At 35.5% G+C, this 26,765-nt stretch overlaps 1 protein-coding gene across 2 annotated transcripts in view; it reads right to left on the bottom strand.

The window, feature by feature from the left end:
* TRPM7 (transient receptor potential cation channel, subfamily M, member 7) overlaps positions 1-26,765 on the bottom strand; it is a 150,426-nt gene that overhangs the window by 47,872 nt on the left and 75,789 nt on the right. For both annotated transcript variants that reach the window (XM_006831653.1, XM_006831654.1), the window contains exons 9-19: positions 26,037-26,160; positions 23,582-23,654; positions 22,021-22,121; positions 14,347-14,481; positions 7,771-7,824; positions 5,941-6,081; positions 5,551-5,685; positions 4,721-5,001; positions 3,329-3,557; positions 1,750-1,905; positions 1,536-1,673 (exon numbers count right to left, since the gene is read on the bottom strand). In XM_006831653.1, coding sequence (XP_006831716.1) covers positions 1,536-1,673; positions 1,750-1,905; positions 3,329-3,557; positions 4,721-5,001; positions 5,551-5,685; positions 5,941-6,081; positions 7,771-7,824; positions 14,347-14,481; positions 22,021-22,121; positions 23,582-23,654; positions 26,037-26,160 — 1,567 coding nt within the window. The remainder of the gene's footprint in view (positions 1-1,535; positions 1,674-1,749; positions 1,906-3,328; positions 3,558-4,720; positions 5,002-5,550; positions 5,686-5,940; positions 6,082-7,770; positions 7,825-14,346; positions 14,482-22,020; positions 22,122-23,581; positions 23,655-26,036; positions 26,161-26,765) is intronic.

Genomic DNA, 26,765 nt, shown 5'->3' with positions numbered 1-26,765 from the left:
GAATTTCAACACCATAATCATCAAGAATACATCACACTGCCTTCCACCTACTAGATGTATTCCTAAGATTGTTGTCAAGTTGGTTCCAACTCACAGAGATCCTGTATAGGGTTTCCTAGGAGTGGCTGGTGGACTGGAACTGCCGACCTTGCAGTTCAAACTGATCTTGTGATCCAATGCATTGACAAGTGGTTATTTCCCTAGCTCCCAGTCACTGACGATAAGTCCCAAGACATAAAAAGCAAATTGAAAAGATTTTGTCCTAGTTTACTGTAAAGGAAAAGCCATCTTTGACACTTTTAATAACAAACAAAGGGAAATATGGAGTCCTGGTATGGCACTGCAGGATAATGCGCTGGATTGCAAGGTCAGTTTGAGTCGCAAAGTCGGCAGTTCAAACCCACCAGCTGCTCCTTGGAAATCCTATGGAGGGTTGCTATGAGTCAGACCAACTAGACAGAACTTAACAACAACAACAAAGTGCAATATGGAAGGAAATAAGGTCAATGTACAATACATGAATATTCATTTAGTTTAAAAGGAAAAATCAAACTCACTGATCCTTGAACTAGTGTGATTAAGAAGTTCTTTTTCCTGATCTCTACAACAACCAGTCCTAGCCTAATACACAACCTTGGCTTTGCTATAGCAGGGTAGGGAAGTACACTGCAATAGAAACAGAAAAGAAATTCCTGTGGTCATCCGAACTAGCCATTTCTAGGTCGTCATTCACGTATGAATGCAAATGTAAGAGATCTGATTACTGCCATTGTCAATGACAGAATTGTAGAATTAGACCATATCATTCAAAGTTGTAGTTTGAGTATTTGGAGAGGGAGGGAAATGAAAATTGTATTGAGAAGAAAATGTCATAAATCAGTCTCAGGACAATTGGTATGTGTATGGGTGAATAAGCAATGGTTAAAGACATATGTCCTCAAATGTTTATTTTACCACAAAGCCATTTGTATACTTTTGAAATTAAAAAATGGCTGGTAACAATGAAAAAGAAAACAAGAGCAAAAATAAAACACCTAAAGAAGTTTTCCTGGGGGGGAAAATAACAGCTCATTCACTCAGTCCCTGCTTTAAAAAGTAGTGGCTAATCTCATGTGTTTCTTTAGATAAGTCCTTCTTTCTATAGACACATGCTCTTTGATCGACTAGTAAAATCTGTTCTCCTATAAAGAGAAAAGCTAATTATGTGGCTGATAATCAAGCAAGTATGTTAAAGGAAAACGCTATTATATCACTGATCAAGGAAACCATATGGGAGATCTAGATTAGCTTTCATTATCATCAATCATTCTGTCAACACCACAACCATGCACTTAACTGGAATTTTAAGTTTTTTTAGTGTACAGCATTTTATATGTTGGCAAATATGATGAAATTAATCCAAATGTACAGCTCTTTTAATTGGAAAATGACTTTTCAATGATTCAAGCTATATCAAAATTAGCCTGGATTCTAGTCCAAATGTCCCCTCAAGTTTATCTGTAAAAAAATTACACTCGCATAATTTTTAAACTTACTGTGTTAAACCAGAATTTTACAATTGGTGCATGATAAAAGGCATAAAACTTGCGTGTGATTGGAAGCTTTTTTGATTTTATTTGTATCTCCACTTCATTCTTTCCTTCATCCAAAATTCTTATTTCTTTAAACACTTCCTAAAATAAGAACAAGGTTTATTATATATTTATTCACAACAAACACATATTTACTTAGAAATGTTTTCTTCCTTACCATGGGAATTTCATCTGTTACATTTTGAAAGTTGTTTTCACTATCTTCCATTGTCATCTGATGGGCATCTTGAGATTGTGGAATATGAGACATTTCAGCCTTAGTTTTATATTCTAGCATTAATATAGCAGGCGGAACTAAAATGCTTAATATGACCTGAAAGTTCAGAAACACGTTTGCATTTTAAAATTAATGGTCTTTAAAAAGATAATAAAAGCAATAAATCATTAAATATTTTGTGATAATTAGCCATTTTGCTCCTGGTAGTATAGGACTCCTGGTGAGGTGCTGTAGGATAAGCCCTGCACTACTAACCAAAAGGTCAGTGGTTCAACCCTTCCAGCTGCTTCTCAGAAATCTTACACAGGATTGCTATGAATTGGAACTGACTCAACAACTAACAAGTGCGTGGAAAAAAACAAAAAAATCATTTGTTAATTTGCTATTTAAAAATGCCCAGATTGAATTGTTTCAAAGAATAACAAAATATTTGAATTATTACAAAAATAAGAGTGAAGGAAAGATTTAATGATTATTCTAGACCTGCATTTTTAAAAAAAAAAACAAAAAACACCAAATTAGACTTTATTCGAAAAATACATTTTTGTTTAAACAAAATTCAATCCTTATTAAGGTATTATGTGCTTAATCTTACCCTAAATCTCTTTGTTAATATTCCATATCATAAACTGATTACTCAGCTCATGCCTCTATCAACTAGAAGATTTTGAAAATTTTAGGTATTACCTGCCATAATCCTAAAACACAAAAGAAACTGTTAACTGTGGATCAGAGAGTTTCTGTTGGTTAATCCTTCATTACTTTTGGTTGATGATTAGTATTTAATTAGTTACCTACAAAGGATGATGTTTAAGAACTACTTGCCTGATTTCTGCCTCCTAAACTTTGTACGTTGTTTTAAAAGAAACAAGAACATGAAAAGGAGATTTTAAAGTATTATCTCTAACTATGATGAAATTTAAAGTACTACCTAACAACAATAACAACCAACATTTTATCCTTAAAAGTTTACCTTTAGCCTAAAGTTACCTATCTTAAAAATGAGGTACAGTCAATATATTTCATATAACTTCAATGTAAGAAAGCTTAACAGGTCGTGGGTTTTAGAATTTGGGGAACATTCTTTCATAAAGCTGAAACTCTTTTACGTGGTTGTTTAAAGGGTAAAAATAGGTATGTGCAAATCTGAAAAAGACTGAAGATGGGAAAAAAAACAAAAAGAGTCCAACGTGTCACTTGGGATGAATTGCCAACCACCATCCCTTGTTGTTGTTGTTAAGTACTGTGGAGTTGGTTCCGACTCATAGTGACCCTACACAGGGTTTCCGAGGCTGCAAATCTTTAAGAGAGCAGAAAGCATCATCTTTCTCCCACGGAACAACTGGTAGTTTCGAACTGTCGACCTTAAGGTTAGCAGCCCGATTCGTAACCACTACGCTACTAGAGCTCCTTAACCTATCACCCTAATAATCAAGTATTTTATTATACATCAGGGTTAATTCCTTCTGTTCATTGTGTCTACTCATATAGTTAATACCAAATTGTTATTAAGGCATACCTTGTACCATGAATTTTTCCTCATATTCAATCTTCCCATCCACATATCAGACAACAACATTTGTGTACATGTGTGGGCTACAAAAGGTCTAAGTCTTGAAGAAACTGCTAGCTTAAGGCAGGTTGAATTACTCCAGTTTTTTAGTTCGTAAGTAAGCAATTTCATAGCCATGGTTTCATCTTGTCTGAAGGATTGCTCTAATAATTCAACTGCCAGCTGACCAAAATCACTATATAAAAAATAAAAGTCAGAATATTTTTAATTATTAAATACAGCTTTAAAACCATTATTTTAAAATCAATTCATAACACTTTCTAGTTTTAACATTTTCATGCACACACAGGGAACTTGGAGGCATTAGAAAATCAGCAGCTCTGTTTTAAGACCATCCACAGCTATGTGGAAAACACAAAATATTAAAATAATTCACATTAAGAATATGACTGAAAAGGTAAATCCATACTACTTTCTTGGGCCTAGAAAACAAGGGCTATAGTTTCAGCAGGGAACCAACATTGACAGCTTTACACTACATAGTATTCCAAACATACAACAGGATTATTTAGTAGAAAAAAGAATGTAAATAAGGTCTCATTTAATCATGAATGGTCACTAAAATAGATATAAAAGTATGATACACACACACAAAGTTTTTATGTGACTGTACTATTTTCTCAAGAGTATACTGTAAAGCCACCACAATAAATCACTACCCTTTCTAATTGTATTGTTGTTTTTATTAGATAATGCCAAGTCCATTCCTACTAACACAGGCCCTACGTATACAACCAAATAAAACTCGGCCAGGTCCTGTTGCATCCTTAAAAATCGCTGCTATCCTATCCTTTAGGACACAGCTCGCTCCAAATTTATTTCCTTACCTGTCCAAATGGAATTTTTTATTTCTATCTAACTGACACAGTAGCAGCAATGGGCTCACCCATAATAATTGTGAAGGTGAAGATGGTGCAGGACCAAGCAGTGTTTTGTTCTGTTGTACAGAGGGCCACTATGAGTAGGAAGAGATTTGACAGTACCTAACAAGTGCAGTAGCAAATTGCTACTACGTAAAGACATAAAAGGGTCTTGGCATTTCTGCTTTCTTGTTGAAATATTTAACTCTTGAGTTATAAACAACAACCTCTTTTCACACAGGCAGAAATGGAAAGGTTTCTTTCGAAATTTTTAATAATATCTGATGTATTTTTAAGAAGCCCTGGTGACACAGTTGTTTCCTGTGGGCAATTCTCTTGTGTCCTGCAGGGTCTCAATGAGTTGGAATCGACTCAGCAGCAATGGGTATTGTTCAGTTTAGTGCATGACACCATGTGGTAATTCAAACATGCTTCCCTATAGTGCTTAAATGTTTTCAAATATTAAAATACAGCTTACTTGGAATACTGTTTCAGTTCTTCTGAAGTATCATCTACCAGGTCACTCTGCTTCGCTTCATATGCCATTGAACGATATATTTTACAGGCAACTAATGCTTTAGCCATTGATTCTTCACCATGCTGCCATAAAAATCGGGCCATGGCCTGCCTCTTCATAAGGCAAGCCCAAATTAACAGTTCATTAAGTGGATAAGGAAAACGCTTGGTTTCAGGGTCATCGATATCTACAATGTCATCTTTGGTTCTTTTCTTTTTTCCTTCTTCTATAGCTGTATCAATCTTTAAGGGAAAAAACGTTAAAAAGCTCATTACTTAGGCCATATAACATTTGTGCTAATTAAAAATTTTAATATTTTATGGTTAGTCTTCAAGTTAACGATATATAACAAAGTATCTAAATTATCTGCTTGTATTTTTATCACAGATCATAATCCAGTTCATACAACTACCATTTCAACAAGAATGAAGAATGTCAGTGTAACAAAGTTTTCTAAGATTAGGGAAAAGGCCTAAAGATGTCAACTAATAACTGATAAAACACAATCTTAATGATTAAAAGTTTGGATAATACTTTTGTCTTATGTTCTTAATCAAGAACAAACAGAATAAGAATTATTCTTATTTTTAAAACTTTATTATTATCATGGCTAAATACAAAAAATTTAGTAGTATCAACATCACAATGCATTGCTTAGTATATGGGAAAATGGAGATTCAAGGATATACTACAGAACCAAAAGACAAACAAGTAATTTTTCGCTTTATAATAAGTAGTTTAGAAAGAAAAAAATCCAAACTCTAGAAAGGATATTGCTTAAATAAATATACCTTTGGTCGGTAGGGCTGAGCTGTTTTAATGAAATGATTATGTCTCATTTTCTCCTTTTTATCTGCCCTATTGCCAAAAGATTCATGACTTTTTCGCAACTGAGGAGTGCTGCTGGAAGTATTTCGGCCAGATCTCTGAAAATAAGAGCTTATTAACTTTTACAGATTTAAATAAACTGACATGCAGTAAAATTAGGAATCAATTTATTTCGACAATCATAAATGTGTGTGGACACACACACAGACACATAAAATATGTATAGCTTTAGGATTTCAACTACAAAATATTTCCAACTACTCTTGGTTGGAAATACTGTATTTTAAAGTCAATGTTACTTTCATCATTGTAAGTTACTTCTTAACTTTAAAGTGTCAAAATTTTTCACATACCCGGTTATTTCCACCGAGACTGTTATATATTAACCGAAAACGTTTCCGAGTGTAGGTGCATCTGTAGGTTCCGCCCATAAGATATTCAATAACAAGTCCTATATCAATTAGAGTGATCTTATATCCTGGAGGAAGATTTCCCTGGAAACAAAACATTACTTTTTAAATAGAGTAGTATTTCTCATTTCCATGCCATCCCTAGGAATGAACCTACCTTTCAAAATGATAAATGTTTACTTATGTAGAGTTGTCAGCAGCTATCTTTACAGATGAGGGAAGTAATTTGTTTCTTTTCTAAGAAGAAGGGTTCTGAAGTTTTGAGGTCTTAAAGGTGTAGTTCAGGAGTGGGAAAATATGAACAAAATGATTTCTCTGCTGTCCCCTAACAATTCATACATAGAGGCATCAGAGGCTTTTACAGCCACATACTGTTATTTTCACTATGGTATATACCAAACTAAGGAGCTCTGATAGTATAGTGGCTACAAATCGGGCTGCTAACCTCAGGGTCAGCAGTTTGAAACTACTAGCTGTTCCACAGGAGAAAGATAAGGCTTTCTGCTCCTGTAAAGATTTACAGCCTCGGAAATCCTGCACAAGGTCACTATGAGTCAGAACTGACTCCATGGAACATAACAACAACATATACCAAACTGCAATCCTGTCAAAATACAATATACATGTTAATTATGTTTCCAGACTAGCCAATAAGTACCTGTGTTTTTTTTTTTTAACCAAACATATATATTGGCTATAAGATATATAAGTTTTTATAGTTGAATTTAGGACTTAAAATACCATTTGTAACATTGTTAAAACTGTATTTTCCCAGGGCAAAAATCTACTCACAAATTAACTTTTAGAATACAAGCTATTTGTGAATGTGGAGACTGCTGCTTCCAAAATTTAAACATTGTTAATTTAGTTAAAATAATCTTTAAAAGAGCTTTATCCCTAAAGTTAAAATACAGAAAAAGGTATATAACAGATACTGAACTTCTGCTCTTCCAGATTGATTTCTCCTAAAAGATGCCTTATATTTATGAACAAACTCAGACCTACCAATACCATACCAACTCCATTTCCCTGATTCACTTTATTAATTCATAAAAAAAAGTGTTTGTCTCTAAATATTTTGGTTTCAAACAGAAAATTTCTAATTTCTAGATGTGTATATATTTTAAATATCCACCTTTAAAATTATCAAACTGAATCAACATTTATCAATGTTTCCATCTTAAAAATAAGATTTCTGCTTTAATTTTAATGAAGCAACCTCAAAATGTGCCTTATGATTAAGGATTTCATATACTGCAATTTTGGAGTCCTGGTATGGCTCTATAGGCTCTAGACTGCTAATTGTAAAACTGGCAATCCAAGCCCACCAGCAGCTCCTTGGAAACCCTATTCAGGGTCACTATGAGTCAGAATCGACTCACCAGCACTTAACAACAACAACAACATACTTCAATTTCATTAAAAAAACAAAAAACACTGACAATTACCATTAATCTACTTGAATTTTTATTGTGAAATTCCATTATGTAATAAAACTTCTTTTAAACCACTTCTGTGTGTATAATTCAGTGACACATGGATTCACCATGTTATACAATAATTTCTGCTACTCATTTCCAATACCTTTAACAAAAACTCTACACCCCTTCAAAATGGGGAATATTTACATCAAGGTAATGAATGAAAATGATCTAAAAACTGTCATGATAAGCAATATCTCAAAACACATTATCTCATAAATTTCAGTGTATTAATTTGAACAAAACGTTTATTTTTAAAATATCATTTCTCAAAACCAAAATAATCTCTTACCTGTTTAACATCTCGAACAAGATGAAATAGCATCGGATTAGTTGGACCTTGTTTCTTTAGGGAGAGAAAGAGAGCTAAGTATTATTTTTCTTCCACGTTTATTTACACAATTTTTCTTTTTGCTACTGATAAGACTTTAATGGAGCTGCATGTTCTCATTCTTGTTAAAATTATCTGTACTCCTACTTCAAGTCTTACAAAATTTACATACCAATGTATGCCATATTTTCCCTATTATCTTACTTTCTTTTATGATCTTTATTAATGTGGACTTTTTTTTTTAGTCCTGGTGTAGCAATACAGAATAAGCATTGGACTGCTAACAACAAGGTTGGTGGTTCAAAACCCACCAGTTGCTCCTCAGGAACCCCATACAGAGTTGCTATGAATTCGAACCTACTTAACAGTACATAACAACAGTAATACAAAAAAACACAAGTTTTATTTTTACATAGTCATACAAATTTGATGTATTTTGGAAAAATATCCAAGAATACAGTTCCCCAACTGGGACAGTAGTAAAAGGGCCAAAATTATATTCAACTTTTAGGTACTGCTTTGGTTCATCTAAAATTTACTCTTAATTCTGTACAGCACAAATCAAGTACCGTATCATATTGACATTTTCTCCCACTTTTGTTTTCACATTTTTTAATAAGTTATTACAATAATCAATTTAAACTAATCTACTCTATTTTGATCAATTCTACGTGGTAATACATTTTTAGATTTAAATGAGTAAATTTACCATTATTTATTTTAAAAACTATACAGACAGTCCTGGGTTATTAAACTGTTCCTATGCCATAGGAGCTCTGGTAGCGTAGTGGTTATGAATCAGGCTGCTAACCTCAAGGTCGGCAGTTCGAAACTACCAGCTGTTCCATAAGAGAAAGATGAGGCTTTCTGCTCCTGTAAAGATTTGCAGTCTCAGAAACCCTGTGCAAGGTCACTATGAGTCGGAACCGACTCCATGGTACTTAAAAACAACATGTGTGTCTTTTAAGTCAAATGTGTGTAAGTAAACTGGAACAGGTAACAGTGTTCTTATTTAGCCTCACTTAATTCAAGCCTTAATGGAGTCCTGATGTGGTGCTGTGGGTAATGTGACAGACTGCCAAGCCAACTGAACTGCAAGGTCGGTGGTTCAAGCTCATCAGCTGCTCCTCGGGTCAGAACTGACTTGACGACACTTAACAACAACAACAATGTAAGAAAAGGCTTGAAGGCTTTTCAAGGACTTAAAAGTTGCCAGTGCAGCAAGTAAAGATGATTATGATGAAGAATTTATTGTAACTAGAGGTTGGTTCAATCATTTTAAAGTGAGGGTAAATTTATATAGCATTAAAGGGCAAGGTTGGTCTGAACCACAAGGTTGCAAGTTCAAGTTCACCAGTCACTCTTTGGAAAAACTATATGGATGGCTATGAGTCAAAACCGACTCACGTCACTTAACAACAAGGGGCAAGTAGAAGTTCTCCATAAGCTTGACATCAATAATTCAGGGAATTTCTCTATTTTGATGCTCTTGGTTTCCAAAATCTACAGAATATCAAAGTTAAGTAAAATTGGTGTGGCATACAAATATTTTACCACTTTAAAACAAACAAACAAACAAACATGAGCTTAAACACTCAGGAACTGGGTTTTCTCTGTTAACTCTTCTCTACAGACCTACTTTCAAAAACAAATGTGTCTTGTACGTTACTATGAAATAATCAGTACTTTTAAATATTAAGAATCATTTTAGTGTATTTTCTCTATATGTATATGATCACACAGATTGCAATTACAATTTTTATGAGTTCTATTTTTATCTGAATGCATTAAATATTTTACCAAAATAAAATCTCTTGCTATAAAATAAATATGTTAGCACAGCAGTTCCCAAAGTATGATCCAAGGACCCCTGAAATCTCCCAAGTTCCTTTCTAGGAGGTCAAAAAGATGAAAATTTTCATAGCATTAAGCTGCTATTTTTGTTTTTCATTCTCATTTTCTCATTGGTGCTTTCTGAAGGTTTACTGGTGTTGATATCTCAAGAGATTACATTCAGAATCAAATATGAGAACCTAGTTGTCTTTTCTGAAGCGGAACAATTCAACTCTTCTCATGAAATTATTTTTGTTTTATTTAAAATTTTATTCGTTACCTTTAAAAGGGTTCACTATGATTATATGAATTGGTAAATACTTAATCATTCTTAATTTTACTTTGTAATACAGTAAATAATAACATATAAACAACATTTCTACAGAGTCCTTAATAATTGCTATGCAAAGGGGCCCTAAGACCAAAAAGTCTGAGAATTCTGCTTTATCATGCTGTAAGTCTTTAATACTTAAAAAAAATTTATCAAGAAAATGCTGTAAATAAATGTCGTCTTAGTAACTTTGAATTATACAATTGAAAGTATTACTTGCCTTAGTAATAATTATTTTTATTGTTTTACAATAGATTTACATTTCTAATTTTAAAGATTAAGATTAAAAAATTAATGTTCATTCTGTTTGCTAGAGATAGGATGTCAATGAAGTTAATTTATCAGTGCTAAAATTATTAAGGGCTCCTGATGTGGCACTGTAGGATAAGTTCTGGATGGTGAACCACAAAGTTGGTGGTTCACACACACCAATCACTCCTCAGAAACCCTATACAGGGCTATTATGAGTTGGAACTGACTCAATGGCACTTAACAATAACACGGTATGGAACCGACTTGAGGGCACTTCAGAACAACATTAAAGGGAGAAAAAAAGAGGGTAAGGAAAAAAAGATATAATCCCTGCCTCAAATAAATTTACAACTCACACGGGATATAACTGTACTTAACTTCTTACTAAGGAGCTCTGGTAGGGTAGGGGTTATGAGTCGGGCTGCCAACCTCAAGGTCAGCAGTTCGAAACTACTAGCGGTTCCATAGGAGAAAGATGAGGTGTTCTGCTCCCATAAAGATTTGTTGTGGTTAGGTGCCATCAAGTCAGTACTGACTCATAGCGTCCTTATGCACAGCAGAATGAAACACAGCCTGATCCTGGGCCAACCTCACTACTGTTGCCACGCTTGACTCCATTGATGCTGCCACTTGGCCAATCCATCTTGTTGGGGATCTTCCTCTTTTTCTCTGACCTTAACAAACATGATATCCTTCTCCAGCAACTGGTCCCTCCTGACAACATGTCCAAAGTATGAGACACGAAGTTTGGCCATCTTGGCCTCTAAGGAGCACTCTGACTGCCCTTCTTCCAAAACAGATCTATTGGTTCTTTTGGCAGCCTGTGACAACTTTCAAAATACTCTTTCAACACCGTAACTCAAAAGTATCAATTCTTCTACGGTTTTCCTTATTCACTGTCCAGCTTTTGCATGCGTCTGAGGTTATTGAAAATACCATGGCTTGGGCCAGGCGCACCTTAGCCCACAAATTGACATCTTTGCTCTTCAACACTTTAAAAAGGTCTTGTGCAGCAGATTTGCCTAATGCAATATGTCATTTGATTTCTTGACTGCTGCTTCCTTGAGTGTTGATAGTTGATCCAGGTAGAATGAAGTCCTTGACAACTTCAATCTTTTCTCCTTTGATAAGAATGTTGTTTATTGGTCCAGTGGTGAGGATTTTTGTTTTCTTTACATTGAAGATTTACAGCCTTGGAAATCCTGTGCAGGGTCACTATGAGTCGGAACCGACTCCACAGTACTTAACAACAACAACAACAACAACTAGAATACTGAGCTTTATGGAAGCGTTTGTGTGTGTGCTGTAGAGTCAGTTCTGACCATAGTGACCCTGTTCAAGGTTTTCTAGGAGTGGCTGGTGAGCTTGAACCGCTGACCTGGCAGTTCAAACAGACTTTGTAGGCCAGCACATTAACCTGCAGCACAACACTAGCAGCACAGCATTCAAAATAAGTTCTAAATCTTGAATAAAATTGTAAAAAAGTACGAAATAGTTGGGGGGAAAAAACAAATACAAGCACTGTGGAAACAGGAAAATGCTTAAAGGTAGTTTATGTTTTTTAGGAAACAGCAGTAACGTTATTAAAGTTGTAAACACTGTATATATTGTTATAGGTGTTGCTACGTGCCACTGAGTCAGTTCTGACCCATAGCAACCCTGAACAGGGTTTCTGAGGCTGATAGGAGGGAATTAAAAGTGCAAGTGAAAATAGAAACAAAGGTAACTGGAACTAAATGTGGCTTAAAACTTCAGGGTGAAAACTCAGGATGAGTTTGTTTTTATAATTATGAATGGAATGAAGGTTTAAGAGTATACCATCAATTTTATATCCAACATAATCATATACTTCCTTTAGTTCAAAGAGTGAAAATCCTCCATGTAACATCACTTATCCAACTGCCTCCCTGTACTTCTTGTTTCCATTCCTTCTCCTTTCCCAATCCTACAGAATTCTGTCCATAGGCAAACACGCTAATGGCTGACCCCTATATGTGTGCATACCTCTCTTGTAGTGTTGTCCCCTTTATCTAAGGAGCTCTGGTAGCGTAGTGGTTATGGGTCGGGCTGCTAACCTCAAGGTCAGCAACTTGGAACTACCAGCCATTCCATGGGATAAAGGTAAGGCTTTCTGCTCCTGTAAAGATTTACAGCCTCGGAAACCCTATACAGGGTTACTATGAGTCAGAACTGACTTCATGGCACATAATCATTGTCATCATATACCTATCTACTTCTTGATTGCAAATTGAGTTACAAAGGCAAGTTCAATTCTAGACCTGCAGGGTTACCAAGGACCATAGCCAATTGTCACGACATAGTCAACAAAGACAATATTCTGCATCCTTTGTTAGAAGCAACAGGGGATGATATAACTGTACTTCACTAGAATACTGGGCTTTATGGGGGTGTGTATATGTGCCATAGAGTCAGTTCTGACTCATAATGACCCTGTTCAGGGTTTCCTAGGAGTGGGGTTCCTCAGTTTCTTTCTGATCAGTAAACCTGGTCTTTTTTTTTTTTTGTACAATTTTGAGATTTGTTACATATTTCCTCCAATTCTATCTAGGACATTCTAATGTGATCCTTTTCAAAGCAGTTGGTAGCAGTAGCTGAGCACTATCTAGTTCTGGTCTCAAGGGCTACAAACTGATATCCACGTGCTCCATAAGCCCACTGAACTAACTGTTCCCAAGACTCTTCAATTTGTATTGCTCTTCCTTGTTCCACACAAGGAAAGACCAATAGTTGCACCTTAGATGGCTGCTCATGTGTTTTTAAGTTTCCAGTTGCTTCTCAACAAAGGACGCAGATGTCTTTGTTGACTATGTCATGACAATTGACCATGGTGTCCCTCAAGACTATGGTCCTGAGCCCCACTATCAAAGGTTATTAAAATGTGGAAAGATCATATAAAATATGTGACTATAAAGATATACAGACAAGAAGATTAGAAAGATTATTGCAGTAGACTATATTGGGAATGACTAACTAGTACAAAGGCATTAGGAATGAAAACAAAATAAGTAGGTAGAAAGTGACTGAATGAATGGACACAAAACTCAAATAGAAGTCAAAGTCAGAAAGCAAGGATTTGGTCACAGAGCTCAGCAAAGCACAGCTCAATACAATTAACATTGTTAGTAGAAACAACCCATGAGAAGGTAGTATGTTTACCCTTTCCAAAGTGAGTGGCAAAGTAAAATTTGAAACAAAATGAGAAAGTAAGTAACAAGTTTCTAGATGTCCTTTAAGAAAAATGAAACAGCATACATAAGATAAAAATGAGACACAGAGACATTTATAAAACCATAAACATAGTTGTTGAAGTTTTTAAGTGCCCTCAAGTGGGCTCGGACTCATAATGACCATGTATGGGTTTCCAAGGAGTGGCTGGTGGACTGGACTCACTGACCTTGCAGTTAGCAGTCCAATGCTTATCCTACAGTGCCACACCAAGACTCCATACAGAGATACTTAAAATTTTGTTGACTGCTTAATAGGGGAGAATGCAAAAGGTTTTAAAAAGTTTTAAAAGTAGGTATCTGAAGAGTCAGTTTTAAGCTCTTAGGATTTTATTTATCCTGATAATTGAACTTCTAGGATTGCCCAAAATCTGCAAATAAATTTATTTTGTTTAAAAAAAATAAAAAAAATAAAGGTCAAAACCAAGATTATACATTTATTATAGTTAACTGTCATCACGTCAATTCTGACCCATAGCGACCACGTACAGGGTTTCCATGGAGTAGCTGGTAGGTTTGAACTGCCAGCTTTGCGGTTAGCAGTCTACTGCTTACCCTACAGGAAGAAAAGGTAATGTGTAATTTCTCCAATAGACAAAGGGGCCAGGGAAGAAAAATGAAGGCACAGTTGTTAAAGGTTTAGAGGGTCTACGTGAAGCAAAAGAGAACTATGTCTGTTTTATGGATGTGGCTGTGGTGGTATGGAAAGAAGGCTCCAGAAATGTGAAAAGGATTTTAGACTGCCACACAATCAATGCATACTAAGACTGATTGTAATGTAAAGGCTGTATCTACAGAATTTATATATTCAGGTAAACTGACATTTCCCTCAAAACATCAAAATTCTGCCAACTAAGAAATTTAGCATAGACTTACAGTGTTGTACAGTTCTTCCAGTCTAGGGATGGTAAGGAATTTATGCATGCTTACGCCGTTTTCTATTAGAAGTTTTACAAATGCAACTCTATCCATTACAAGAGCATCTAACATAGCTTGTTCCAAGGATCCAACCTAAAAGAATTATCAAAATTAATAAATATGTTTTAAAGTTCTAATTACACAAACACTTTTAAATGCCAAGACCTAAGGATTTACACTTATCTGTTCTCAAACAGTTTTAAACAAAAATTAGAAAGATGCAAAGGAGTAAAGGACAGAATTTAACATACAGAAGGACAAATGAAAAGATCTTTCCAGGGTAGCACCCCTCGAAGGGAATCCATAAACACGTTTTCCTACTGGAAAACATATGCTACATAAAAGCAAAATCGGTCACTGTATATATTTTGGGGGGAAATTCTTTAAGGCAATGGCTTGTAAATGATTACAAAAGCTTTTTGAAACAGATTGCATCAGTATTCAGGTCTGTAACGAACATTTAAATGGGTGTGGTTCAGAAATATCAGAAATCATACAACATGCTGGACAATCTGATGTATAAAAAAAACTAACATATCACACAATTTTCTATAATCCTGTGAGATGCTCATGACTAAGCAATCTACTTATGTTTTACATATAAATTCAAAATATTTTGTAACAGTTTTGTTAGAAAATGAAATTTACAAAAAATAAACTAACCACAAATCAGGTAAGATTATAATTAGTTTTCTCTTGTTCAGCATTAGAGAAAACCGTATCTCTCAGAACAACACATCTGTATCAGTCAACAGTAAAGACAGTTATTCCTTGCAAAATTTTAGAGACTCTTTTCTAGACTTTCAACAAGATTCTAAATGTAGTACTGTTAAATTCGTAGAGACACATGAAATGTATTAGTAAAGGTTTCTCGGCTTTAGTACTATATTTCATGTTGTTGCTCCCCTGTATTTTCTATTTTTCATACAATATGCTAAAAAATCTTTGTGATAAAATGAAACATCTAATTTTTTTTGGCTGTTATTTTTAATCTTATTCTGATTGTCTTTAGAGCTTTATCACACAACTACACAACTGCTCTACAGAAGTATATATCATTTCTTTCTTCAGTCAGTTTTCTATTACCCATCACCTAACAAAGGATATAATCTCCAAGATCTTTTTAAGTATAAAAACAAATTCATTCTTTATTCATGATAGGATTTCAAGATGGGAGGTATGTTCTCTGTGATATTATTCACTACCTTGTTTCTGTATTATAACTAAGAAAATACTTTGACATTATAGTTAATAATAAAGTCCTTTTATTTTCTCTAGACTAAAAGTCTATAATTTATCATGGCATGTTACTCCTACACTAGTTAAGATTATTTCCTTCTTTTTCTTATCACATACAAATAATTCTGATTTATAATTACTTATTGCAGAATCACTATGAGCCAGAAACAACTCAACAGCACTTAACTATAACAAACCCTAACATTAAGAGCTTTCCTGTGTCTACTCAGTCCTTTGTCTGCTTTTCATTGTCCTGTATTTATAAGTAGTGGTTTTCTGATCCCCATGATATTTCCATTACCAACAGCAAGCTCATAACTGTAGCATTTACACTGATTCTGTGCAGAAGTGCCAGCATCTGGCTACCCATTACATCTTCTATATGCTGCCGTGCTAGAGCATCTTCATATTCAAAGATCTTTATTATAAACCAATTTCATTTTTCCATCTTATAACTTGGGCACTAATAATGGTTTTAAAAACAGTATTTATGTGTTGATTAAATTATATTTTAGTAAAAGGAGATATAACACATTTTTTTTTCTTTTAAATTAGTGTTCTAATAGGGCTTATAACCCCTGCCTAGAGCAACAGCAAAAACTAATTAAATTTTAGTATCTGAAGAAAAATATTTAGTAAAATGAAATGTATTCTATTTGTAAACAGCCATTTCTTCACTCACTTAATACATATTGAACTCCTAACAATCAAGGGGGAAAAGTGAAACCAGTCTTCCAGACAGTATGGAGAGAACATAAATTCAAATAGATAACATTATGGATATCAAATCCATAGACAGATGACAATATACACAGAAGAAAAGACTTTATCCAAGTCACACAATACTAAATGAACATATGAAGACACCATAAGAAATCCAATGAAACTATTCAAGGGAAAAAAAAAACGTAGGTTGCTTACTGCTTTTGCGTTTTACCACAGTTGGTTAATATCAATTCATTTCTATGTAACCCTATAAGAGACAAGGTGACTAAATAAATTATTTTTCATTACCATTATCTGAAATATATTCCTATGAGTGTGTGGGGGGGGGAATCAAACAATACAAAATGGCATACAATAAAAGTTTCTCTCTTCAGGCTAACTCTAATCTCTCTAGTTATCAAATGTTAATTTTTCAGAAAAGTTCTATGACTAATGCAGGTATGTCATATGCATGAATGTATATACATTCATAAACAGACACTGCCACAATTAAGGTAACAGTACTGTGAATTGAAATATATGTATTGCAAACCCTAACCTCTATGTTTTTGGTTATAATCTTATTCAGGAAATGATTGTCTTGTTATTTTAATGAGACAGGATACACATAGGGTGGACTTTGAGTTAAAATCTCTTCTGAGATATACAAGGGATTGAAGAAACAAGCTAGGAAGCAGAGACGAATACATATGACGCCACGCCCTATGAATACAAGCCAGGAGCAGAAGCAAAGAAGAGACAAGTTCATCCTTTAGCGTGAAAAGTGAGAAAGTCTTTCCTTGGACCTGGCACTCTGAATTCAGACCTCTAGTCTAAGAAGGAGAGATGGACTACTTCCAAATATTTAGTCACTTAAAACCTTCTGAAGTGAAAACTGAAACATGATGAAGAGCACCAGAAAATTGTCAAGATACAATGGGGGAAAGACTCTCTCAGGTTGGAAGGCTCTGAAAATATGACTCGGGAAGAGCTGCCTCCACAAAGTAGACTTGACTGTGATGATGTGAATGGTCATCCAATATGTGGAGCAAAGACCGATATTCTTCTTGGATCAATCATCAACACTCATGGAAGCAGCAGTCAAGAAATCAAACGCCGTATTGCATTAGGCAAATCTGCTGCAAAAGACCTCTTTAAAGTGTTGAAGATCAAAGATGTCAGCTTGAGGAGTAAAGTACGCTTGACCCAAGCTATGGTATTTTCAATAACTTCATATGCATGTGTAGTTGAATAAGGAAGATCATAGAAGAATTGATGTATTTGAGTTTTGGTGTTGGAGAATATTAAAAAAACCATGGACTGCCTAATGATCAAACCAATCTGTGTTGAAGGGAGAGTGCTCCTTGAAAGCCAAGATGGCCAGACTTTGTCTCTCATATTTTGGACATATTACAGGAGAGACCAAGCCGTGGAGACATTATCATGTTTGGTAAAATGGATGATCAGAGAAAAACAGGAAGACCATGAGGGAGACGGAATAGCACAGTGGCAACAGCAGTGGGCTCAAACATAGAAACAATTGTGAGGTTGGCGGAGGACTGGGCAGTGTTTCATTCTGTTGTGTATAAAGTAGTTATGAGTTGGTACGGATTCTATGGTACTTAACAACAAAAGCTGTCTAAGCTGTGAGAAAATACGTTTCTATTTCTTAGAGCCTTACATTTTTATTTCTGTTCTAGCAGCACTAGGATAACTAAGATGATTTCATACCAAACAATAGTTTTACAAAACTTGTTTAAATTATGTAAATAGAAGATCTAGCTCAATATTCTGTAAAGACTGGAGAGTTTTCTAAGATAATAGATGAACTTATAATTTAACCAGCTTTCTATTCATTCATATATGTCAAAAACAAAAAAAACTGAATGCTTACTATATGCCAGGCTGTGAACACATAAGCCAAAATCCCTGATAATTCCTTACCTCACAGTTCACTCTTTAATAATTAAAAAGTAGCTGAAAAAGATAATTTATCAGATAGTGATAAATGCCAGAAAGAAAAGTGGCGGCAAAGAACACAGGAAATGCTGGCACAAGGGCCTATGATTAAAAATCAGGTGGACAAGAATGAGGAGAGGGCATTCACACACATATCAGAAAGAGATGGAGTCCTGTGGATATCTAAGGAAAGAATGTTCCTGACATGAGAGCAGGTACAAAGACTTCAGTAGCATGCTTAATACAGTCAAAGAACAGCAAAAAGGCCAACATAGCTAGATCACAGTGCAAAGGAGACAGAAGTCATATAATCAAAGATCAAAGTGGCTATAATAATGGGACATATAATACATAGTCTTACAGGGCACTCATTATAGGACTCCTGGTGTGGCACTGAGGGTTAATGCGCTGGAATGCAAGGTCAGCGGTTCAAGCTCAACAGCTGCTCCTTGAAAACCCTGTACAGGGTCACTATGAGTTGGAACCAACTCAATGGCACTTAACAACAACAAAGATCATTACAAAGGTTCTGGATTGTGCTCTGAGGAAATGTGATGTGATTCAGTTTCTTTCAGTAAAAGGAAAGGAAGAACAAAGGCAAAAAGGAGGGTACTGAAATAAAATAAGACGGTAGACTGGACGAGGACTGTAAATATAGGCATTCTGAGAGCAGACTTGATAAGATTTACAAATGTTATTTGCAGTGGAATATGTTGTGTGAGAGAATTAAAGGATGATTGAAAGGTTTCTTATCTAAGAAAATGGAAAGAGGTTGTTGTCATTTACTTTTAGTGCCACTGAACTGGTTCAGACTCATAGCAACCTTGTTTTCAAGAAGTAGCTGGTACAGCTGAACTGCCAACTTTGCAGTTTAAACTGACTTTTCGGTCCAGTGTTTATCCTACAGCACGAAACCAAGACTGTCATTTAGTAAGATGGCAGAATTGCAGAAAAAGCAGGTCTATATCTCTCAAGAGAATGCCAAAATGAGTTCTCTTAAATAGAGAGCACGATATCCAAGGCTTCTTTCAGTTCTAGGATTTTAAAGATACTAGCAAAAAAGTTGGCAGTTTAAAACTACTCAGAAGTGCCTGTGAAGATAGGCTTGGTGATCGGCTTCTGAAAGATCACAGCCTTGACAAGCTATGGAGCAGATCCACTCTATGTAAAAATAGTTCCCATGAATCAGAATAAATTTAATGGCCAATAAGAACATGTGGAGCCCTGATAGCATAGTGATTACAAGTCGGCTGCTAACCTGAAGGTCAGCAGTTCAAAACTATCAGCCATTCCATGGTAGAAAAATAAGGCTTTCTGCTACTGTAAAAATGTACAGCCTCAAAAACCTTATGCACTAACCCTCATACCAAAAGCAGGGAAAGATGTCACTAAGAAAGAAAATTATAGACAAATATCCCTCATGAATATAAACGCAAAAATTCTCAAACAAAATCCTAGCCAACAGAATCCAGCAGCACATCATAAGATGATACATCATGATCAACTGGGATTCATATCAGAGATGCAAGGATGGTTCAACGTTAGAAAAATGATCAATGTAATCTACCATATACATAAGAAAAAAGAAGAGACCTACATGATCAGTGTGGCAAGACCTGGGGACTCTTGGGCCGAGAGGACTAGAGTGGACAGTGAAGCATGCAGCTGATAAGAAGAGAGGGCATATGCATAATACCCAGAGAGGGCATATGCATAATACCCACACTTGCAGATAATGCCCACCTGGCTTCAATGACTGAATGATCAGATCTCAACTACAAAAAATAAAGAAGAGGGAAAAATGAGTAATCTGATTCAATGTGGTGAACTTGATGTACACCGATGAATGCAGTAGCTCAAAAGAGGGAACAAATCCTTACAGCGAGGATGCATTCCCCCCCGCATACACAGAGTAGACAGGGATGGGCAACTTGGACACTGGCTACCCAATATGGGGTAGGGGGGCTACAATGGCAAGAAGTAACTGGGTTACAAGCTTTCAAGAGGGAACCTAGATTCAGAGGGTGTGAAAGAAGGTAGAATCTCCACTGATTAGTATATACTCTGTCTAGGTGGGGCTGATGAAATGAAACGTGGATGGGTCTCTTATGATACAACAGTGAATAATTGTTATCAGGACTGATTGTGAGGGTTGGAAATGTAAAGGTAGACATTTTGTAGCGAGGGGAGTGTTTAACTTTTCAATCTAGGAGCAGAGGTCCCTGGGACCATCAAGGGAGAAGAGCGGAGAGCGGGATCCTACCCAGAGAAGCAGTGATGCCTGAGCGGAGAGCGGGATCCTACCCAGAGAAGCAGTGATGGCTGAGATGGAAGCAGAGATGATGATGTGGAGAGATGGAGGGGTGTGTGTGTGTATGTGTGTGTGTGTGTGTGTGTGTGTGTGTGTGTAGGCTTGATGGAGCACCTGACGACTGGGTGTGTGTGTGTGTGTGTGTGGGCTTGATGGAGCACCTGACGACTGGGTGTGTGTGTGTGTGTGTGTGTGGGCTTTTAGTATATACCCTTTGGTTGGTTGATGATGAATGGAGGTGATTGTAACCACAGCAATGAAACGATATATGATAGCATGAATGTGAAACTAATGTTCTCCCATGTAAACTTTCACATAATTCACAATGAAATATTTAAAAAAAAAAAGGGAGCCTAGATCCATAGGGTGTGGAGGAAGATAGAATCTTTACTGAGTAGTATCCAATTTGTCTGGGCAGGGCTGATGAGAGGAGATGCAGATAGGTCTCTTGTGATACAATAGTGAATAATTGTTATCAGGACTGATTGTGAGGGTTGGAAATATAAAGGTAGATGTTTTGTAGCAAAAGGAGGGGAGTGATTGACTTTGCAGTCTAGGAGCGGACAGCGGAACCCTACCCAGAGAAGCAGTGATGCCAGAGATGGAGACAAAGGCAATGATATGGAGAGATGGAGCGGCTGGGGACTTGAGACCCAAAGAGGGAGAGAGGCTGTGTGTTCATGACTGGGGAGCAGGCTTGAAGGGTATACCTTTTGGTTGGTTGATGATGCATGGAGGGGATTGTAACCATGGCAATGAAATGATATAAGATAGGATGAATGTAAAGTTAATGTTCTCCTGTGTAAATTATCACATAATTCACCATAAAATATTAAAAACAAAACAAAACAAAAAACCCTATGCACAGTCACTATGAGTCAGAACCAACTCCACGACACCTAACCACCAATAACGACATATACTTAAGGAGGACAGCAGCAGTTCAGTAGTAGAACTCTAGCCTGCCATGCAAGAGAGACTTAGGTTCAACTCCTGGCTAATGCATTTCATGCACTCATGTAAATGGAGGCTTACATGTTGACTGCTAAAATGCTGAACTGATTTCAGCAGCGCTTATAGATTAACAAGGCCTGACAATCTATTTCCAAAAATCAACCTTAAGGATCAGCACTGCCTGATTCACAAGCAATCATGGGATGGCACAATACAGGGCAGCAGTAAATGCATTGTGATATGGGGTCATATTCCCTAGAGCTAACAAATATATACCTTTGAAATAACAAGGTTTAACAGAGGAAAATACGACTTATTAAATCTTCCAAAGATATGAAAGTTGTAGAAATGTTTAGATAATGTTTCACTTTTGAAAGTCAGATGAAGTGTTGTTATGTCACAGTTGTAACAAATACTTCGTTATTAACTTCATTTAATTATATATATATAGATTATATACATACCAGCCACTGCTGTCCATAAACAAATACATGATTTTTGGCAATGTCAACTCTATCCCATGCCAGCGTAAGGATAAGCTGGTCAAATGCTGATGCATTAGTGCCTAATCAAATAAAGAAAATAATGGAAAAGTTGACTAATTTATCTCCATTAAAATGGGAACACTTAAGAATTCCCATTCCCCTTCAATTAACTTGCACAACTGGTGTCAGCCACCATTCAGAAGTAGACAGCCCCAAAAAGGTAAAATAACTAGGGTTGAGGACTTTTATTTTCCAATACAGGAAATAACACAGGCTTATTGCAAACTATCCAGAATTTGTAAAATGAGAATAAATAAAAAATCGTCTGTTCCTATAACAGAAATATTACCAACTCTTCAGATTCAGAAAAAAAAAAATACTTTCAGGTGCTTTTCTATGTATATATAAAATCATACATATACTTTCCGTTGTTTACTCAAAATCAGGATCGTACTATACAAAGTGTTCAGTAACCTCCTGTATGCACCTTATCATCATACCTTAGATTATATGTGAATCACAATCTGTTCAATAATTCCTCTATTTAATGAATGAATATTTCATTAAACTTAAATATTTAAATTTTTTGCTGATAGCATTTTTGTGCAGATGTCTGATTATTTAAAGAGAATGATTTTCGAGAAGTAAAACTGCTGGATAAAATAATGCATTTTAAGCCTTTTGATATATCGTCAAAATATATTCCAAAAAGAGTTTGATACCGCATTCATCCACCAAATAATAGCCGCATCTCCATACACCAGCAGGGAGAAAATGTTTCTATTGTTTTAATTTACTTTTCCCTATTTGTAGTCTTCAGCAAATATTGTTCATATAAGTTCTAATTTATAGTTATTTTTTGCAATCCTCCAAGGTATTTCTGTTCCTTATTTTTCTTTTCTATAAAAACGGGAAAATAATAGAAAATATACCTTTTGATCTAGGGACAATATAATTTGGTCTAAAATTTAGGGAAATCCTTGTGAATTACAAGTACTGGCTTACTTGGTTCCTGCCTTCACCACATACCTTGGCTTTCAGATATCTAGATATACCTGATTTTTAAAAACTTTCTCCAGTAGTGTTTTATCAGGTGTATGTCTTGAGGAAAATGAGCGGGAGAGTGCAGTGCTTGTTATGTGCATCAACCTATTAATCCTGGAAGACACGACTAGTTTTCTTTTCACATTTTCCCTTCATAATAAAATAGCAAGTTGTTATGTTTCATTTCTATCAACACACAACTTGCCAGCATTAAGCACTAATCTTTCAGCCAGTTAAAAATGGATTACATTCTTATTTTGGGATAACAAGATAGGCATAGTGGCATAAATCTTGCTATTAACTTAAAAAAAAAAAAATGTACAAGTTTAAAACATTTAAGAAGCCTAACTTACCACAAGAAAATCATTATTATATCCTTCAAAAAGAAAAATTATTGAGATTTATTTTCTATGCATTTAGTCAAATTAAAATGCCTTTTCTTATACAAACAGGCTATGAAATAGAGATCTTACAAATAAAATATTGAAAATATTACCTTTCAGCAGTGCAGTGAGGATTGCTACATCTATATCTTGCTGTTCATCTGATCCAATGTGGAAAACAGTTATCTATTTCAAAATTAATTTATAATATTATGTCATTACACTTTTTAAGCCAAGGTATCAAAAACAGAACATAAATTTAAACTACATGGCAGATTTGTGTGTGTGTGGTCAAAATAGCATTTCAAATATTCTCCCTCTCATCCCCAAAAGGAAATGAAAAGAGCTGGTATTATTTACAAAATGGCATGTGACAAAAAAATATGCAGCTTTATAGTATATCCATTTTTTGACCTATGTTATGTTTCTTCTATAGTATAAGCAACAACTTATGCCTGAGGTTATGTGGAACTCATCTAAGTAAATCCTACTGTTCTTTTTACAGTGTGAACACATTCATTTCAGTAATATATGTGTTCTTAATTGAGAAATGTCTGTTTTGTTCAATTCTTTCACTGAAAAGTTCTTTAAATCATTTGAAGACAACATCATTAGGGAAATTTTTATTTAGTAACAATTTTTACTTAGTAACAACTTTCACAGAGTGAAAGACTATTATAACTTCTTTATAACTGTAAAGGTAGAAGTTTTGTAACATAAAGGGGGAAGTAGTTAACCTTACATTCCAGGAACAGAGGACGCGAGGACCATCAAGGGAGAAGAGCATGAGTAGAATGTGGAACCCTATCCAGAGAACAGCAACACCGGAGATGGAGGCAGAGGTGATGGAACTGAGAGAAAGAGCAGCTGATGACTCTAGACTCATGGAAAGACAAAGGCTGTGTGCTGGCAGCCATTAGGCTAGCTTGCAGAATATGCCCTTTGGTTGTTTAAATGATTACATATCCCTGAGTGTTTTTGTGTATATCAAATACATATATATACAAGGAATAGAAGCAAATACTGTTAAATGATGATGCATGAAGGGAATTACAATCATTGCAATGACATAAAAGACAATAGGATGAGTGGAAAACTGATGTTCTCCCGTGTAAACTATCACTCAATTCACAATAAAAGCTTAAAAAAAAAAAAAAAGGACTATTATAACTTCCATACAAGTTTCTAACTCATTTCATTTCATAGTGTTCAAAAACTGGCAGAGAAAGAATACAGCAAATCAAATCATGGTATTATTCATGTTCTTGCAGAACTGCTTGAAATTTTCTATCTAAAAACTTCAAGTCCTACATAGTATGGTCCACAAAGACCATGTTCTACATGCTACTTTGATGAGTAATGTGGCTGGGATCTTAAAAGTTCATGAACAACCATCTAAAGAGTGATTGCTGATCTCTCTATGTGCTGGAGAAAGAAGAGTGATGAGAATTGAAGATGCCTGGAATCAACTAGTACAGTAGACAAAAGGAGCAGGTGAACATCAGTCAGCATGACCCTGACACCATAAGGACTAGACAGTGCCCAGTTACCAGCATTAACTGGTCTAAAAGGGATCACATAAGGAGGTCTCAGATACAGTTGGGAGAAAATCTGGAATAAAACTCACAATTATAAAAGGGTAACATTATCTATGGACAAAGTTAAGGAGGGAGGAAGTGTTTGCAGTAACTGTTGTTACACGGAGGGGATTGCAATCATCGAGATGAAACAAAGTCTATCATTGTTATTGTTGTGAATTGCCACTGAGTCAATTCCGACCCATAGCGACCCCATATAGGGTTTCCAAGGAGCAGCTGGTGAGCTTGAAACGCCGACCTTGCAGTTCAAACGGCTTTGTAGACTGGCACATTAACCCACAACGCCACACCAGGACTCCAAGTGTATGAGTAACTGAATGCAAAACTGATAATCTTATCTGAAAACCTTTACTCAATTCACAATAAAAAAATTAAAAACAAAGACCCCCTTAAGTCTCTGTTTAAATCTGTATTTCATAGGCCTGAACACCCTCACTCAAGACTGTTTAAAATTTTTCCCAAAAAATATTTTATCAGAAACTCCACTAACAAATCTTGAATTATTCTTGATATTACATATAATCTGTAGAGATCTTGTTATAAACATTACCTACAACAAAAGTAAAAATATACTGTCAACACCATATAAAAACTACAATCCTTCTTCTAGGATATCCCTCAACTTGAACAAAATAATATAGAACATACCTTTACATGGTTTAAAAAAAGAATTAAAAAATTTAAATTCAACTTAAAAACAAAAATAATTCAGCAATTTAGAAAGTACTCTAAATGAAAGGAAGGAAGCTTGATGGTGCTGTAGATTAAGTGTTAGGCTGCTAACTGAAGGTTGGCTGTTTAAACCTACTAGTCATTTTGTGGGAGAAAGCTGAGGCTGCCCTCTCCCATAAGACTTAGTCTTGGAAATGGAACCCTATAAAGAATTACTGAGTAAGAATCAACTCAATTGCAGAACGTGTGGTTTGGGTTTGAATGAAATAAAATGCTTATTCTGCTGAAATCTACTTACAAGCTCCTTTTTTTTCATGCACTCCATCAGTGTTTGAAATAAATGAACTGCTTCACTCTGGCCAAAATTAAATGTTTTTTTGATGGTTGAAATAATATCAGGCTCAGCTGCATCAGGAAGATTCCTGGGGTAAGAGGAAACATACTTAATTCATTGATGTAATTTTCCATTATTTATAGGATCTATTTTGAAGTGCAGAGTCCTGGTGTGGTGCTATGGGTTAATGCACTGGACTGCAAAGTCATTTTGAACTGCAAGGTTGGCAGTTCCAAGCTTACCAACCACTTCTTGGAAATCCCATACGGGGACACTGGGTTAGAAACGACTTGATGGTTCTTAACAACAACAACAACATTAAGTGTGGGGAGATCTATGCAAGAGGTTTTAAGGTACTGTGCTAATATCAAATACTTGACCCTAAGCAAAATTATTATTATTATTTTTTTTAAGGTTTTTATTGTGGATTGAGTGAAAAGTTTTCAGGGCATATCATCGGTTTCACATTCAAACATTCATATACCTTGTTTCATTACATTGATCATAATCCCCTTCATATACCATCAGTTAACAGAGTTTCTCTCTATCCTCTTTAGCTTTTTTTTTTTGGGAAAAACTTTGCCTTTTTGGAATTTACAGTCTCGGCTTTTAAGGAAGGTTTTTACATTTATCTGTGGGTATCCAGGGCTCATGCATGGAATTACTAACCAGCATAACTGAATAATCAGATAA

The sequence above is a fragment of the Chrysochloris asiatica genome, unplaced genomic scaffold (assembly GCF_000296735.1).
Source record: "Chrysochloris asiatica unplaced genomic scaffold, ChrAsi1.0 scaffold00004, whole genome shotgun sequence".
Lineage (NCBI taxonomy): Eukaryota > Metazoa > Chordata > Mammalia > Afrosoricida > Chrysochloridae > Chrysochloris > Chrysochloris asiatica.
The sequence above is the reverse complement of the archived record's forward strand: the minus strand, read 5'-3'. Positions and strand labels throughout refer to the sequence as shown.